This window comes from Lissotriton helveticus, chromosome 4_1 (assembly GCF_964261635.1).
Source record: "Lissotriton helveticus chromosome 4_1, aLisHel1.1, whole genome shotgun sequence".
NCBI lineage: Eukaryota > Metazoa > Chordata > Amphibia > Caudata > Salamandridae > Lissotriton > Lissotriton helveticus.
The window spans coordinates 578,767,429-578,784,319 of NC_136063.1; the positions used below are offsets into that span (position 1 = coordinate 578,767,429).

Below are 16,891 nucleotides of genomic sequence, written 5' to 3' on the forward strand. Positions count from 1 at the left end.
GCACAACCGTAGTTATGTCCCTAGGAATGTAAAGGAAGCTTAGACACATCCCATTAAACAGTATCCCACTCTTGAAGATTTTTTTTTTTTTTTTTTTTAAAACCTTTATTGTACAAAGAGTGCTCACAAATACGGGCCTACAACCCAAGGGGCTGGCCACCACATAGTAGAAGCAAAATTTACAATACGAGGTTGTCCACAGGATATGACAGCAAAAACACAGGATATAAACCAAAAGCCATAGAGCAATCAGCAGGGACAGGATATTGGAAGGTTGATTTTCTTTTACGGGAACGGGGAGTACAGGATCATGATGGGCAGTGAGTCAAACAACAAGGGAGGGGCCGTGGTGAGCCGCGATCCGGCGATCATAGAATACAGGATAAAGCCAACACAAAGTAAACATATCAATAAATACACGCACAATTGGAGTACCACCAGAAGAGGCAATAGCGTTCGCCGTCCAGCGCCCACCCACCACAGCAACAACCCAACTTAAACAAACATAAGCAAAAAGACCCCATCATAAAAGACAGTACGATACGCACCCCAACAAAAGGAAGGAAGCCCCCCATGAAAGAGGGAGGGGAAGGAAGAAAAAGAGAAAAAGAAGGGACTCCTACCCAACCACGCGCCCCCCGGCGACAAAGCAGGAAAACAGAAACCGGTACACGGCATACATTAAAGGTCGATGACAGAGCACATAGCGAACCATAATCACAATACGACCGGAAGGGCAATGCATCAGAAACACCCCAGGGGGACACATGACGAGACAGGGTCCTGAAAAAGCGAATACTCAAGAGCCATAGAACAAAAAAAAGGGAGAGAAAAAAGGGGGGGGAAAAGACCCCCCAAAGTGACAGACCCCCCCACCCACCCCTCAAGCCCACCCTGCACCCCTGCAGAAGGCTATGGCCTACCCCCCGGCAGCGTGCCTGTCGCCCTAATTAGAACCCGAAATATAGAAGAACAAAGAAAAGACGGAAACGAAAGACAAAAACGGGGGAGGGGAGGGGAAGGGAAAAGGGAAAAGAACACACACGGGGGAGGGCCAAGAGACAGTATTATCTGCACCCACCCACCCGCCTGAGACAAAGGGCAGAGCCCTCGGGAAGTCAAAAAGTAACAGGATACACTCCAGGAGTACCATAAAGTCACATATAAGCATACCGTTACATGCCGATCATCCAACCAGTACAAGACTACCGCACACAGAGGCAAATTTGTATCAGCCCTGTCCTTGTTTGTCCAAAGTTGTAGTGGTCCGAACCACTAAGAACCAGACCGCGAAAAACCGAAGGCACAGAACAGGGAGATCAGACGGCAGTCCAGATAAGACACGTGGAGTAAAACACAGAAGATCCAGGAAAGTCATGGAACATCGCACACAATGCAGGCACAGTTTCAGAGACCGTTCTAGAGAGGCCGACCCAGCTGGGTTGGCACAGGAACCATGGCCGGTCGGTCGAGGCGAAAGGAGGCAGGAAAAGTCATCGAGTCCAGGCCAGACGGAATCCGGCCCCCGGACCAGCGGCAAAGGAGACAGCACAGGACGATGAAGGGCAACGGAACACCGCACACCCACAGACGCAGCTGTCGCCGGGGCCACTTTTCCTAGGATAGTTCCAGCCGCACCCTGCAACGGTGAAGCCACACCCGGTTTTGGGGGCCCGAACGGCCCGAAGAGAGGATCCACCTCCAGGATGAAGACGGGTGCAGCCACAGAAGCTCGCCAGGAGTGCAGGGCGTCCAGGATATCCTTAAGTGTAGGAAAACCTTTACAGTATCCGGCACCCGGGCCATGCGGCGGGCCTCCAGCGCTCGTCCAGGCCCGGCTGAGACATTCAGGGTCGGCCGCCATCTTGGAAGCCCGGCGAGGCCGCGGTGGCCGTCAACCTCCGTCAGGGCAGCAGCGAGGCAAATGAAGACCAGCCGACCGGCGGCAGGGCACCCCAGTGCAGGAAGGGGGGCCACCAGAAGATGGGGACTCACCGGCTCCCCAGTGCCGCCGGTCCCGCTCTACGAGTCCGGGCGGAGGAAATCAAAATGGCCGGACCGGAGAACAAAGGGGGAGCAAGCCGGATATACGAGTAGCCCCGTCAATGGAAAGCAGCGCCTCCGCCCAAGGCCTCCGGCCCACCGGAGCCGGCCAGCAAGCACAGCCGGCCTACACGCACAACGGCCTCCACGACCACGTCCGCTGCGCCATCAAGGGCCGATCATCGTGCTCCGTCCCGTCCGGGCGCCGCCGAGAAGGTCCAGGCCAGCCCGCCCCGGAGGCCCCGAAGCGAGCAGGAGCGCAGCACAGGATCCACGGCACCCAGGACCACCGGAGCAAAAGGTGAGTGCCTGCAAGGCGTCTTAGCACTATAGCACAGCAAAGAGGGCTTCCCGGGGCAGGATAACGGCAGGATAGATGATAAAAACAGGCAGGCGAACGGAGCCGAGCTAAAACGCGGCCATCTCGGACGCGAGCTTGGCTCCTCCCCCCCACTCTTGAAGATTTTATTGTTCATCCGCATTCACTAAATACAAATATTGGACCATTTCCCCTCGGTGAATTCCTTGATCTTAATACTGAAGCGTAAATTCTGTAATTTTGCATGATTGCCTATTTAATAGAAACGACTCCACCATATCCTGGGCATACACACACATACTTTGTTAAAGAGATGGATGGCTCACTGATATTTTGAGGAAACAAAGGTGTGGTATAGACTCTTGGTCCTCTCTTTGGCAGTGCTGCTTTTATTGTTTGTTCGGCTTGTCCTTTTTCACTGAACACTATGGTTCATATGTGGAGACCAGCAGTCACATTATGCTATAGAGTGGTGACAGATTAGATGGTAGAAAAGAAAGATCAGTGTGTTGTATTGTAGCTTCTTTTGAACGTAGACAGATTTCTGTCTGTTGATGCTCGTGGTGGAACACGTTTGTTTGTATCACAGTTCCAAAATTTAAATAAGGAAAATACAGCTGTTCGGCAATTCATAGAAACTAGAATCTCAACTCTTTCCTGACAATACAGAAACCCATATGGATGGCTGATCAGCATTCTTTTAGACGTGCATTTTTTTTGTGCCCAAAGCACATATAACATGAACCGTCCCATGGCAGAGATTAACACTCTCGGGTTATGGCAAAAATGCACTAGCACTCAGAGGCTTCTGCAGTTTCTTGGGTGGGTGTTTTCATGTCACTGTTCTACTCAGTGATGTCACTGTTCTACTCAGTGAAGCCTGGAGCCTATATAAAGGATTGCCTTCTCGTGGTGCATATTGCTGATAACAAGCATGCCAGTTCTTTTAATCTCCTCCTTCATCAACTTCTGTGCCTTCAAGAATTTTAGGTTATAGATTCAGGAAAAACTGCATACTTGTGTCTTAGGAAATCTGCAGTTCTGACCAGAATTTGGACTGGCATTTGGCTAAAAATAAAGAACTGGCCCTCACGGTCTCTTAAAAAGTGGTCTTGAGGGAGACTAAAGTCATGTCATCAGTAAATATTGCTCATCTTCCCTGAGTCCTCAAAGGCATTGAAAATGTTAGCTCGTGATAATGATATACTCTTATTCCTCACTCCTGAGCACTATAGCATTTACAGGCAATTTGGCTGGACACAGGGCTGTTGGCACCTGGTGCGACAGTCACTTTTGGCGCCCCACACCCCATGACCACCTCCTCGGATTTTCTCCCTACCACCTACAAAAGTACCCCTCATCTCTCCTATCATCATATATTGATAAACACAGCGCACCCCTAAGGTCACAGCGCCCCTCTCCACAGGTCAGCGCCCAGTGCGGCCGCACCAGTCGCACTGCCTTAAAGCCGGCCCTGGCTGGACAGAATATTTCCCATGTGAAACTCTACCTACAAGACAGACAGGGTTCATATGAGTCAAATGACTTACCTCAGGTTAGGTTGGGAGGAAGAGTGGATTACTTTTGCACTGTGACCTGAGAGATTCCCAATGGTTTCTTTGAACCCCAGAACAAAAGGAATTCTCAACCAGATCGGCTGCTGGCATAGTTCCTTGCATTAATGGCAGTCATAGCAACAAATTGGGCACTTCTAATGGTACTGGTTTCCACAGATTCCTTGCTCGAAACCTTCCAAGGATCTGAATTTATTTTACGTAGCAGCATATGGCATTGATGCGGGTTGGTGCCTCATGATGTCACAAATGGAACTGCAGAACCCTGCCGGATGTTACATATTGGCTTCAGAAAGGGCACCTGGCTGTTGGTTTTCTTTCATTCTTTTTTCTCAGGAGTCTTGTTTGCATGACACACCTAAACTCTCTACCAAAGGGTCCATGTAGAGAATGAATGATATATTTGGCTCAGATTCAGATGCCATGTTGCTATTTGGAGAAGGATAAAGGTGAAGGATTTGAAGAAGGCTTGGGTTTTGAAACATCCTTTTTAAACGTTCATGTTCATAAGGGGCCTGTATCGGCTGAGCAAGTTCAGTTTTCTGGAGTCATTACGAAAACTGTGGAGTGTTTGCCTATTAAAATGCACACTGTTGAAATAAAGTACTCCTTATTTACTGAGATGTTGATGGGGAACTAGCCTTCTGAGTATGTATGTTAAACATTCAGTAAAGGGCACTCCTAGATCAGGTGACATATTCTTGGGATAAGCCGTACTTTAATGCAGCAGTGTCAATAATGGCTTCTCCCAAGTATAGCACAAGAACAGTGCCATCAAAGCCATCTTACTACTCCGCCGTTTTGTACTCAAAGCATTCAAATCTGGGACAATCCCTTCTTCCCCACTGGATAGAGAGTGCAAAAGACTGGACACTTTGGCTGAAAAGTGTTAGTTTTAGGCAGTGCAACTCTAAAATTCTCTAATGCTGGATGCCTCTACCTAAGATATAGTCATGCTCAGTGGGAAATAGCAGCTTCAACTTTTCCTAGACTGCCTGAACATATAAGAAGATCCTTTGCTCAGTTATGCTAGGTTGGCATGCTCATATTTAAACAGTCCATGCAGGCAGGTTTGGATACACTTGACTCAGTGGCCAAAGTCATGGGATTGGATTAAATAATGGATGAAGCTGAAAACATGAATAAAGACATGGATTAAATTCAGATTACTGGTCGTACATTGGTTTATTGTAAAGATAAAGACTTTGCTAGGAGTCTGTGCGTCCGATTGGCACGCAAGGACATGCCAACCAAATAGTGAACCAAGTCATGGGATTGCCATTTGTACTGCATAGGCCTTTGTGAATGCACTCAACCAGTTTCTATGGGCATGTCCAATATCAGTTACTTAACATGCTCTTTAATTGGCATCATTTATTTGGAAAGAAGACAGATACATCTCTGGAAAGTGTGAAACAAAGTGTGGCCGCAGCAAGAGCATTGAGCTTGTCCTCATCACCTAAAAATGCCATCACCAGTACTGGAAGTTCTAGGGCTCAAGGCACAATTTGGCAGGTTTATGATTTAGCACACCCTGCAACAGACTCGTCCTCAAATGAGGCTTTTGTAGTGGTGTCTTTGATTGTGAAGAAATCAGTATTATGGTCTGCGGAAGAACAGGGTTTTCCTTGAAGCTAAGCTGGTACAGGGTCTGCAGCAGTGGATACAGTCACAGAACTTATTCAGAGAGAAAACCTTGCAAAGGCCTTGACCTCAGATGACTTTGGAATCAGACACTTCTCCTCACAGTTGTGGAACCTCATTTAGGTTTGAAGTATTTCATTGCAGTATTGAACCTTTTTCTTTTGTAAAACGAGAATTCTCAAAACTGGCACGCAGTGCGTGCATATCTTCATAAATGTCGCAACTTACCCTTGAGCAAAGAGAACACACAGAGGCTCCTTGACTAAAGTGAAGCGAGTGGCTCATTAAAAGTTATGAAGGGGTGATACCCAGCCTTGATGGACTTCTTACGGGCTTTTACCAGGCCTGCGTCGCAATGCTGATGGATAAGTGAGTGGAGTATGTTATGTGATAGCTGAGAGAGGCTGGCCTTCGGATACCATGAAGCAGGCGCGGACTATGGTACTTCCCAAACCAAGGAAGTACCTTAAAAATATAATCCTACAGACCTCTGTTAATGTGTTGATAGAAACAAAAACCCTTAGTAGTTCCAATGTGAAGATAGTGTGCATAGAGTTGATTCTTCTTCCTGCTTGACATCTTCCAGTAAATCGAAGTCTAGACACAAGCATAAGAAGGCCAAGCTGGATTTGACTGGATTTTACTCCATCCCGCCACTTTATATCTGCTGAGAAGGCACAAGGGTGTCAAGGTAAACATTGCACTCCATTGTTCCCTGAACTGTTGTCCACTCTGCAGCAAATGGCATATTCCAAAGAAAAAACTTGCTGTACATTTTTTGTGTGAATCTGGATCCCACTGCCCTCCTCTGGGCCGCAACTGAGCTGCAGGGGTCTTCAGACAGACTTTCGCTCGCAGACCTAGCTCCTTGGGACCTGCTACTGGGATCAAACGCAAACTCCAAGGATATATTGCGCTACAAAAGCACTAAAGTGCAAGATGTGGGCATAAACCAGATTCCACCTGAGGTCTCTGCCTCATCGCCCTTACCAACTGCAACGGACAAATCACATCCTATTTGGCTATGATTTGGACTCCGTGTAAAAGCATTTAATGCCCTCCAGGACAGTGACGATGAAGAAATTGGAATGTTGCTGCCTCTTTGTTATACTGATGATGCTAAATATTTAGAGTTACAGAAAGCCAGTGGACTTGACACATATCTTGAGACAAAGCTAGACTCTCCTCTTGGGCTTCCAACAGAGGAGAGTGTAATTTAAAGAGAAGCTGAAACACTTGAATTGCAGTTGCCCACGAATGAGAGTAAGACAAATGTGATAACTGAGATCCTTCAACAAGGGCAAGATTTGTCTGAGACATTGTTGTTTAATCAAGTCTTACTAATGCCCTCTGGTTGCATGGGCCAAGAAGACTTGCTCGTGTCGATCAGTCAGTCAAGCTGTGGCTGGATAACAGATCAGTTCCTGGAGACCTGGAATTTCTGACCAAGCACACTACGTCTGAGAGCCTGATTGTGCAAGTTCTACAAGTAAGGTCAATTCAAATAATTTCTGACCAATCCTTCGGATAGGGAATCAAAAACACTTGATGCTTTCGGAAGAAAAATGTTTTCTTCATCTAGCCTAGTCTGTGGATCAATCAGTGCTGTCTGTCTCTTGGACAGGTACACCCAGGCACTATCGGATTTGTCAAGTGACAGCTTGGACTTCTGTGCCTCTCTCGTCGAAACGATACAGGATAATCAGGTATTGGTTCTGTGCTGTCCTGAACATTACGGCCTGTAACAGCACAGCTGTTGTCACTAGTGTTCTGCTCTGAAGGCACGCCTGGATGAGATCAACCAGAGTTTCTGAAGCTGTAGTGTCATCACTAATGGACATGCCCTTGAATGGCTTAGGCTGTTCAGAAAGAAAACTACTTTGGTACTGAAATGATTAAACTACAGTACTCACCAAAACTGGAAATTCAGAGGCTATTCCAGGGGTCCAATTTACAGCCGTGCCCAGACACCAAACAGTTCTGTTAACCAAAAGGGTATGGCCATGCATTGAATGCAGGCAACGGGCACAATACATGACCTTTTCTGCAGAGATGTGAGAGAGTGACCCTTGGGCATGAAAATCCGAGTGCTGATGGGGCCCAGACTCTAAACTCAGAGATAATCTGAAACTTTTGAGACAAATGTTAGCAACCTAGATGACTTATGAAGAAACAATATATTGTTTTTATGATCGTTTCTTAAAAAAATGCCAATAAAAACTATCTTTAAAAATTGCCTTTCTTGCCTAAAGTGGCTTATTAATTTCACGCTCGCTAGTGATTTGATTTCCTTCATTTTATCCTCCTCTCTGTCCTTCTAAGGAGGTGACTATATTGCATAGGTTAGACCTCAGAAAGGCATTGAGTTGCTTCATTCATGAACCAATCATTTAAGTTTGATGATAACTTAATGATCGAACATCGACATCACCAGATTGGAAAGGCAAGGGGCAAATTTGAGATGTTTCGAAGAGTGTAAGCTATTAGTATGAGTTGGCTGGTAAGTGGGCTCCTGAAGGTTTCTGTGCTCATTTCAATAAGAGTACTGAAGCAGATTTGGCACTGTGCAGCCTAATTGTAGTATGGCAACATATCTTCTGTGCATTATTTTGCTAATCACTGTCCTTTGGTTTATGACGAGAGAGGGCAATCTCAGTTTAGTGGGGTGGAGTTGCATTCCTTTTTTCAACATTAGTATCTCTATTGCTTCCCATCCCTGCTCCTGGGTTTTACTGTGGGAGTAGTTCAGTCAAGGAAGCCGGAGTAGTAAGTATCCAGTAGAAGAAAAAGTTACTTACCTTTGATAACATTCTGTCAGGTGGATGCAATAACTCCTTCAGATTCCTTGCAACTATCCTACCTTCCCTTTGAGAAGATATTACTTTCTGTTTTTTCTTTTGTGTCTGTCCTCTACATCCTGTCACTTGATGGAGGCATGGACAAATCTTGGGGATGGAATTGGGTCACTAGCAGGCAGTTGCCCTTGCTGTAGGTGGTACGTCACTTCCGGTGATGTTACAGGACTCCTTCTCTTATGGCACGAGGCTTAACCTGGCATTGGTGACGTATGTATCTATGGAAAAGATTTTCAGATTGTGTCTGGTTAATGGAAAGGGGCTTAATCAAGAAATCTGCGAGAGCTCCTGTATCCATCTGAAAATATGAAGGTACGTAACTTTTTCATTTAACCCCAAATACGTGAAACATTTGGAGTGGAGATTACAAGGGTGGCATCTGTTCAGGCCCCACGTCGGCTGAAATATGAGGTTTGTTGCTATGCTACAGACAACAGAACCACACTGTTGAGGATTCTTGCACAAAATCCTAAGTATGAGAGTGGCTCTGCTTCTCTAGGGGACAAAACTTCATCAGAGTAAAAAATAAAATTAAAATAAAGTTCAAGTGGTGGGGCATTCAGAGATTTCTCACAGTTGATCCGTGACTGTCTCAACTATGGCTGCATTAATAAATTTTAGGATTGTGGAGCAGCACCCATAACGATAGAGAGGAAATGCTTCCCTAGGTTATCTGAAAGTAGCTTTGCTTTTGCTCTTGGTTATAGGAAAGGAAGAGCATTCTCATCTGCCTGGTGAAACTCATTCTTTGTTTCACCTTTTGCCTGGCATTGCTGTAAAGAAGTCAATTGACAGACATTTAGGAACATAGTCACCAGTTTGATAGCCTCTGAGGGTTTGTGTAGTCCATCGTGGGGTCTGAAATATTTTAATAGCAAAGTTAAGTAAACCCCTATTGACTATGAGGCAATCCGAGTTAGTATCCTGCTTATCTGGAAGACCATGTCAGTGGCTAATACTTAGTGTCAAAGTGTTGTTTATAGGTCCACCAACTCCCCAAAACGTGATTTAGATTAAAGATCTCACTTACACCGATTGATATAGTATTTAGTACAGTCGAATATCCAAAACACACATTGGACTAAAGTGCAGTGAATTAAAAGCCTTATTTGTCTCCCTACATACCAGATAGCATTAGAAGTATTTTTGGGAAATGGGTAAGGTTGTATTCTTCTAGAGGAGAGTTCATTCCAGATGTGTATTCCCCAGATAATAAGGGCCCTTACTCTTATCTTTGGATGTAGGATTAGCTTTCCTTTTGCTTGGATGCCTGCATTTTAATCATTGGAACCATTTTCAGAATACTTTGTTGTGGTTCTGAAACCCCATTCCTCTGAAATAATTAGTATTTATGATGAGGCTTGGTTTTTGTTCGCTAACACACCACAGATCACTAAAGTCTTTTGAAATCAGGTAAGCATTCTCAATGAGAACACTGAAATAAACAGGACTTGGTGCTCTATGCTGTTTGCTAGTGAGTGACTTCTATCTCTTCAGTGCTCGCTTGCAAGATACCTATTATTTGTGTGGATTAAACATATCCTTTATCTTAAAGCTATGAAATCTGTAAAAGGTTCTGTGTGATCCTGAAAGTAGCTCCATATTTTCACTTATTGTCATTGTCAAATAAAAATTATCATTACCCACAGCGTACATTTATTTTGAACTCTAGCTTTAGGAAGCACAAGAAGGGTCTGCCTCTTGCTAAATCATTTTAAAGTTGCACTCACTAATTAACATTATGAACATTCTTTCAATTGTTCCACTTTTATTGTGCCTAAAATGACAGGGTACATGAATTAAAGAACTTTTGTGACACAGTAACAACGATTTCTAGAAGTGTGTATGATTAGTTACTTTAGGTGATGATATAGGTTTACTCAATATATCTCCCAAGATAGTATTTTAAAATCATTATAGAGTGTCTGCTGTGGCTATAAGTAACACCAAACATGGGTGGTATGAGTGCAGGCGGGCTACATATACTAGCAAAACCATCTCTGTTCAGGGAACACAATTCTGTGCCCTACCGTCGAAGATTGTGATCAGACTCATTGTCAACTGAATGTGACTTTACAAATTGTCAGTACAAGAGGAAACAGTACTTTGAGAAAGACTTGTCCAAAGTGGGTATTCTTTTTCTAGATCCTGCAGTCCTCTGTACCGAAACCTAGTCATGCTTTAGTGGTCTTTTTCAACATGAGGCCTTGAGGTATAGTATTGTTACAAACATGTTGTTTTCAAAACTCCCACTGAGGCTCCATTCTTGCAGGTGAGTAGCTTTTACATAACGGCCTCCTTGGAAAGAAAAGACATTGGGAATCCAGCTCTCCCAAAAGGAATTCAATCACTGTAATTTCTCTTTGTCTCTTATAAAGATTCTGTTTTACAAATGAATCGATCATTTATACTTGTGACATTGGGAACAGAGTTTATATCGGATAAAATCCTTGGAGAAATTATCTGCTTGGATTTTTAGCCTCTGATATCAGAAGGCTATTGTTGTTAGGCCTTCCATTTTGTACCTTTCACTCCAAGCTTGTTGCTGTAATGTATTCTTATGAAATGCTCTATGCTTATTAAATGCAGTGTTTCCTTTGAAAACAAAGCTAAAACCAACACCCACCAACCTCAAACATATAAGATGACCTACACCATTGCGCATTGATGACATCATGTGAGTTCCTACAGGGCTGTCAGCTTATTTATTTGAAGTTTTTTATAGCGGGTACAAGGCTTGGAGGTATCAGAGCGCTCTACAATATCAACAGGGGAGTTACAACAACAGATGAATAATACAGGTGACATGGACACTGAGAAAAGCCATAGCAACTAGATAGTAAAACAAAAATTATATTTACAATGCAATACAGAAAAGAAGAAATTAATTATATATGTAATCTCCAATGTGTAGTTATTTTAAATTTTTCTTGAAGACATTGAACAAGGTGTTTGTGAGTATCTCTGAAGGGACACTTTTAGGGAAAATCAGGAGTAGGGTTTTTGTTTATTGAACCTGGGAGGTCTAGATGTAAGGATTCAACCTTACAATGCTAGCAGCTACCTCCAGAGAGCATTTTTTATTTAGATAGGTATTTCGGGATGCCACAGTGCAAGTCTTTTTGCGTAATGCAAGCTACCTTGAAAATAAATTTGCCATTTATCAGGAGTCAGTTGAGGTTGATGATATTCAAGTCTGGATACGACTAGAGATTGGTCTATATCGGCCGCACTACTCATCTTTATCGGACACCCAGCCTGTTTGATATCCCATAAGGTGCGGACTCTATCCCTTTTCCGCAACTGCATTTTGCCAAGTCTTGGTGATCTCTAGTGCACTTGTTCAGATTATCGCTATCCATCACCATATATCCTTCTCGTCGTTTTATACATTCAGTTCTCATCTTCAAGTTATCTACATACTGCTGAGAAGGAACTCCTGCGATCTCTTCAGGACTTGCTCCATTCTATTACCTTGTTATCGTCTCCACATTTCATCATTTTTTGGAGCATCTATGGTCGATGGTTGGTTTTCCCAACTTGGTTATTAGCTTGTTTCTTATCTTATCTTGTCTTTTGTCTTGCAATAGACGGTTACCTGATGAAGGCCCAGAAGCCGAAACGCGCGTAGTTCCCATCTACCGCATTGCCTCCATCGTCTTCTTGTCTAATGCTTTGTCTATGTTTGTTAGGAGTTTTTAAGATGTTGTCCTGTAAATAGTCCATCACTCCTTTACAGTCGAGAGTAATGTATATGAACTTTAACAAAAAATCTACTTACAAAATAAATATTTGATCAATAAAATGTAAAGAAATTTTCTATCAATCTGGTGATTAGTCTCTTCTATGTGGGCTTTTTTTATTGTTTTTTGGTTAGTCACCTAGTCTTATTTTTGTTGCTGTTTAACTTAGCTATAGACCTTTTCCAAATCTACGACTAGAGATTAAAACACAGTTTTTAAATCTGATTAGGAAATGAACAGTTTGACATTTTCAAGAAGTCGGAGTTAATTTTGGGGATCTTAGTAATAACATGTATATGAGCTTGCAGATTCTTGTTGAGAGTGATCCTTCGGGATTTAGTGCAGTCAATGATTTTGGGTTTGCAGTTTAATATATTTAGCAATTCTTGGACCTGGGGTGAGGTATGAGGAGGAGGAGATAAGGTGTTATTAGGTCATCAGAAGATTCATCATCAGGTACTCGAGCGACAGCCATGACAGTCATTAGAACCATGACTTGGATGTCCTTAAGAATTTCGTCTAGGAAGAGATTGCCTACTTGGGACCCAATGTCTAGTTAAATCTGTTGTTCACCTGCATAAATATGGTAGGCAACTTTCAAGTGCTTTAGGATTGTGAGCAAAGATGTGGTAGCTATGGGAGAGGTGATTTCTTTCAGTAAGGTGGAAGGACTTTGGTCCGCAACGTATTCTCCTGGTCTTGTGTTAGCTATTATCTTGATGAGTTTTCTTTGGTTGTTCGGTGACTTCTCTGAACTGAACCAAGGAAGCATTTTTCTTTAGGGTACAAAATAGGAGTTTGTTGTTTGCTGATTTGCCTGGCAGAAATAGTTTATCTTTTTAATCTTCTTAGCATAGAAGTCTGAAAACTCCTCACAGCTTCTTTGGAGGAGTCAGCTGCAGTTTTGTTGGTCACCCCTGTATTTTCCTGACAATGTCAAAATGTTTTTTGCGTTGTGTCTCGCTTGGTCTAATTGATATATGACGAAAGAGGCTTTAACCTCAAATATGTTGTTTTTTTACCGTTTTTCGTAACAAAGTAGCGTCAGAGTCATGGTTGAGGGATCTTTTCTCCACCTTCTTTCCAGTGATCTAAGCTGCCTTCTTCTTTCATTTAGTTCCTTATTGTACTGATTTGCATATATATATTTTTTTTTCATTTTTAAATTTATGGGACCTTTTTTGTCCAACGTTTTATTGTAGTAAGGGGTTAGGAGAGTAGCCGTTTGCAACCTGTTTGAGGGTTAAAGATGTGACTGATTCTTTTAGCAAGGCAATTGCAATTGATTTGTCTTGTGTCTCTGATTTATCATTTTGATCTGCAGACTTGGCTGTTGATTGTTGATATTTCAGACTTAAGGTAAAAAGAACATTATGCTGGTTAGACCAGTAAACCTGAAAAATGACATCAATTAATAGGTTCCCTTCTTTAGCAATAAACAGGTCAAGATTAGAGCATTCATAAGAGTTGGATTGTTGCAGGTTTGTGTTAGGTCATAGTTCTTTAAGAAGGCATTTAATTGGGCTACCTGAAAGTTCATTGGGTCGCTCTGGTGGGGGATCGGAGTATCCCACAATAAGGATGCTGGTGAAAGAGAATGTTCAGTGATTAGATCAATTCATTCCTTAATATAGATTTGGTTGTCTGCCTGTGAGTGGTAAATGATGTAGTTCTTTTTAAGTTTAGAGTCTCCTGTGCAGAGTTCGACTCCCAGACTTTTGGACATGGAGTTGGTACCAACTTTAGGATTGAGCTTCTCTGCATGCCTGTGACGCATCCTTTGGAACGGCCCTCAAAATCTAAATGTTTGATTGAGAAGTCGGGGCCAGTATGTCCATCATTGGAGGTGACTATTCATTTAGACAGGTTTCTGTGAGGAATAGATGTCAATGTTGCAGGTAGGATCACTGTAGCAATCTCTGTGCAGTGTTTTACACATCTGTAGATATATATTAGTAGCAGCAATGGTGTTATGATTTGCAGTGGTAGAAACAGGAATCCAATTACCTAGATTAGGCCTTTTCTCAATAGGTGTGACCTATATTTCCTGTTATCTTCTGTAGTCTGGATGACCTGGGTGTCTTTGGTTGGTTGAATGGAATTGTTCTAATTGTAAGCTTCTAGAAGTGAGTTGATGTCCTCATCCAAGCGATGGCGGCGAGCTTGATTTGTGCAGTTAACTTTGTTGTCTGTTGATGTGGAAGGTCAAGGAAGGCTTAGATATTCTATTCTCGTAAGAAGTCAACAAGGGAGAGGTGAGGAGTTTTTTGATTTTCAGAATTGTGAAGTTAGTCTATTTCAGATTAGCAGTTAGAGAGCTTATTTCTCAGATGTTGTTATCCAGTTTCGCCAAATATTGAGGATAGATAGAGATAGTCTGTATGGGGAAATTGTGTTTTTGGGAAGGGGATAAAACTATTAGGATAATGGACAGTTGGATAAAACTATGACTATATTATTAATATGATTATTGATAGAAATGATGTCCTTAGCAGGTAGCAAAGATGGCATCTTTCTCAAAGAATGCTTAAGGAGTCAGGTGGTGGGATAGTGATGGGGTGGAGCATCTCAAAGAGAATGGCCGAGGAAATTTCACTCCCAAGAAATCCAAAAGTTAAATTATGGAGTCTGGCCTAGGAAGGCAACAAAATTGTTTTGCGTCCACTAGGATATCCATTGAGGATAGTTTAGAGAGAGGTAACATAGCAGCCCCCCAGTGAAAAAATGTGCATAGAGGATTGCATTATTGCCTACAGATCTGATTCAGATAGGAGACTTCCTAATTTGCAAGCAAAAGATGGCTTTATTTTAGCTGACTTCCACCTAAACTTGCTTCTGCTACAATATATGTGAATAGGCAAAATGCATCCCCCCCGATTTGTGTTTATTTAAATCTCCCACTTTTAAAGTGTTATGTATGAGATTGGGACTCCCTTTTCAGCTTTGATCCCACTCAGCTTAAACACAAGTGTAGTCCCTCTGCAGTTCGATTGCTATCAATAACGGGGGATGCCCTCTTCACTTTCACTGCTTACAATAACCGGGAAGTCCTTTTTCCATGTCAGTGCCCTTATGAAATGATTTTTAGTTCCCTATTTCAAATACTGGCAATACAAAGAGCTGCATGGCAAGAATTTAGTACACTTTTGTAGGATTTAGGTTGTTAAGTGCATTGCATTCAGAATGAGTGAATTGTTTTGTATGAAATGCTTCAGTTCTACATATGCAAGTGGTCAATTTGTTGGCTTAAGAGACATTTTAGAGAATTGTTAGTGTGCTACATTTCACAGTACATCATGAGAGGTCTCTGTTTCAGAGACGTATACACTAGTTGGTTGTCCGCAAAAAAGCATCTGACCCATGGTACTTTCTTTCCCAAAGCACTGTCTGTTGGTATGGCCTACTTGTTCAGATAGAAAATGTTTTTAATTTGAATTGTTTTTTGCTTGCAGGCATTGCTCACAGCAGTAACATCTCAACACATAGAAATTCACGAAGGAACAGTGCTACAGGCTGTGAGAACATGCTACAATATCTACCTTGGAAGCAAAAACCTCATAAATCAGACTACGGCGAAAGCCACCCTGACACAAATGCTAAATGTTATATTTGCACGAATGGAAAATCAAGCAGTAAGTTTTGACAATCATTGACTAAGGTCTGGGTGTGTTTTTACTGTGAACAATTCATGTGTTGAGGCTATAGGTGACATTACAGGACAGACGAAAACCCTTATAAGGCACAGGGCAAGTGATAGATAATGTTTCTTTCCCAAACATTTATGTGGGTAAGGGGAGCTAACGCTTGCTTGTGTGTGTGTTTTGGGATGAGGGTCGCTGTGAGAGAAATTGTGTGCCTGTGTGCGTTCGTGAGCTTGTTGTTGATTGCTCCTACTTTTGTTGTGCTGTGCCTCTTTGGTGTGGGCATATGAAGGAAGTTCGCACTGCCACCAACTATGCAACGATTCTTTAATAAATGAGAGAACCTCTTTAGAGATGCATGTAACCTATGTGGTAAGGAGCGCTTATTCAGGTAACACCGTTCTCCTTCTGTGAGGTCAAAATATTAAAAGAGGTCTATGTGTTGGTCTGTCGGTTGGGACCCACTCAGTTTCATTTGTGGATCTTTCACAGCTAAGATATAGTTTCTAGAGCTTTCGTTGTCATTTGACACAAAAGGTCCCAGTCGCTCAACTCAGATAGCCTCACATTCACTAACCTCTGCTGGAGATCATGATACTATTTTTTGGTCATCACCAAGTGTCTGCTACTCTGAGGCCAGAAGATGGGCAGAGAGGGGCATTCAAACCAGATCTGCCAAGTCATGAGGGCTATCTGTCTGGAAGGAGGCTGGACTCAAAACATGAAGACTGATCTCAATATTGCCTTCAATGCAGAGGGAGATAATGCTCCAGGGACGGGATCAGATCAAGGATGAAGCATATGTGCCCTATATGTGGGCAAGAGAACTCGACCAGGAGAGAAGTAAAGACATACCGGTAAGGTTTTCACCCGAGTCTCAGGAGTTCATCTGCCCCAGAGTGTCATGATGGATGATATGGCAGTTTTTTTTCACGTGGAAAATGAGAAAAATGGGAGCCCAGAAAAGATACCTCTGTTTGTTACTTTTCGAGGCTGTGACCCTGTAATTTCTTCTATGCCCACAGCACGCCATCTCTGGGCTATCTGCCTGCTGGGGCTAAACTACTACCAA

General features: G+C 42.9%; 1 protein-coding gene across 1 annotated transcript in view; it reads left to right on the plus strand.

Moving 5' to 3' along the window:
* ARFGEF1 (ARF guanine nucleotide exchange factor 1) overlaps nucleotides 1–16,891 on the plus strand; it is a 972,411-nt gene that overhangs the window by 272,385 nt on the left and 683,135 nt on the right. The window contains exon 5 of the mRNA XM_078687191.1: nucleotides 15,631–15,810. Within this exon, the coding sequence (XP_078543317.1) occupies nucleotides 15,631–15,810 (180 nt within the window). The remainder of the gene's footprint in view (nucleotides 1–15,630; nucleotides 15,811–16,891) is intronic.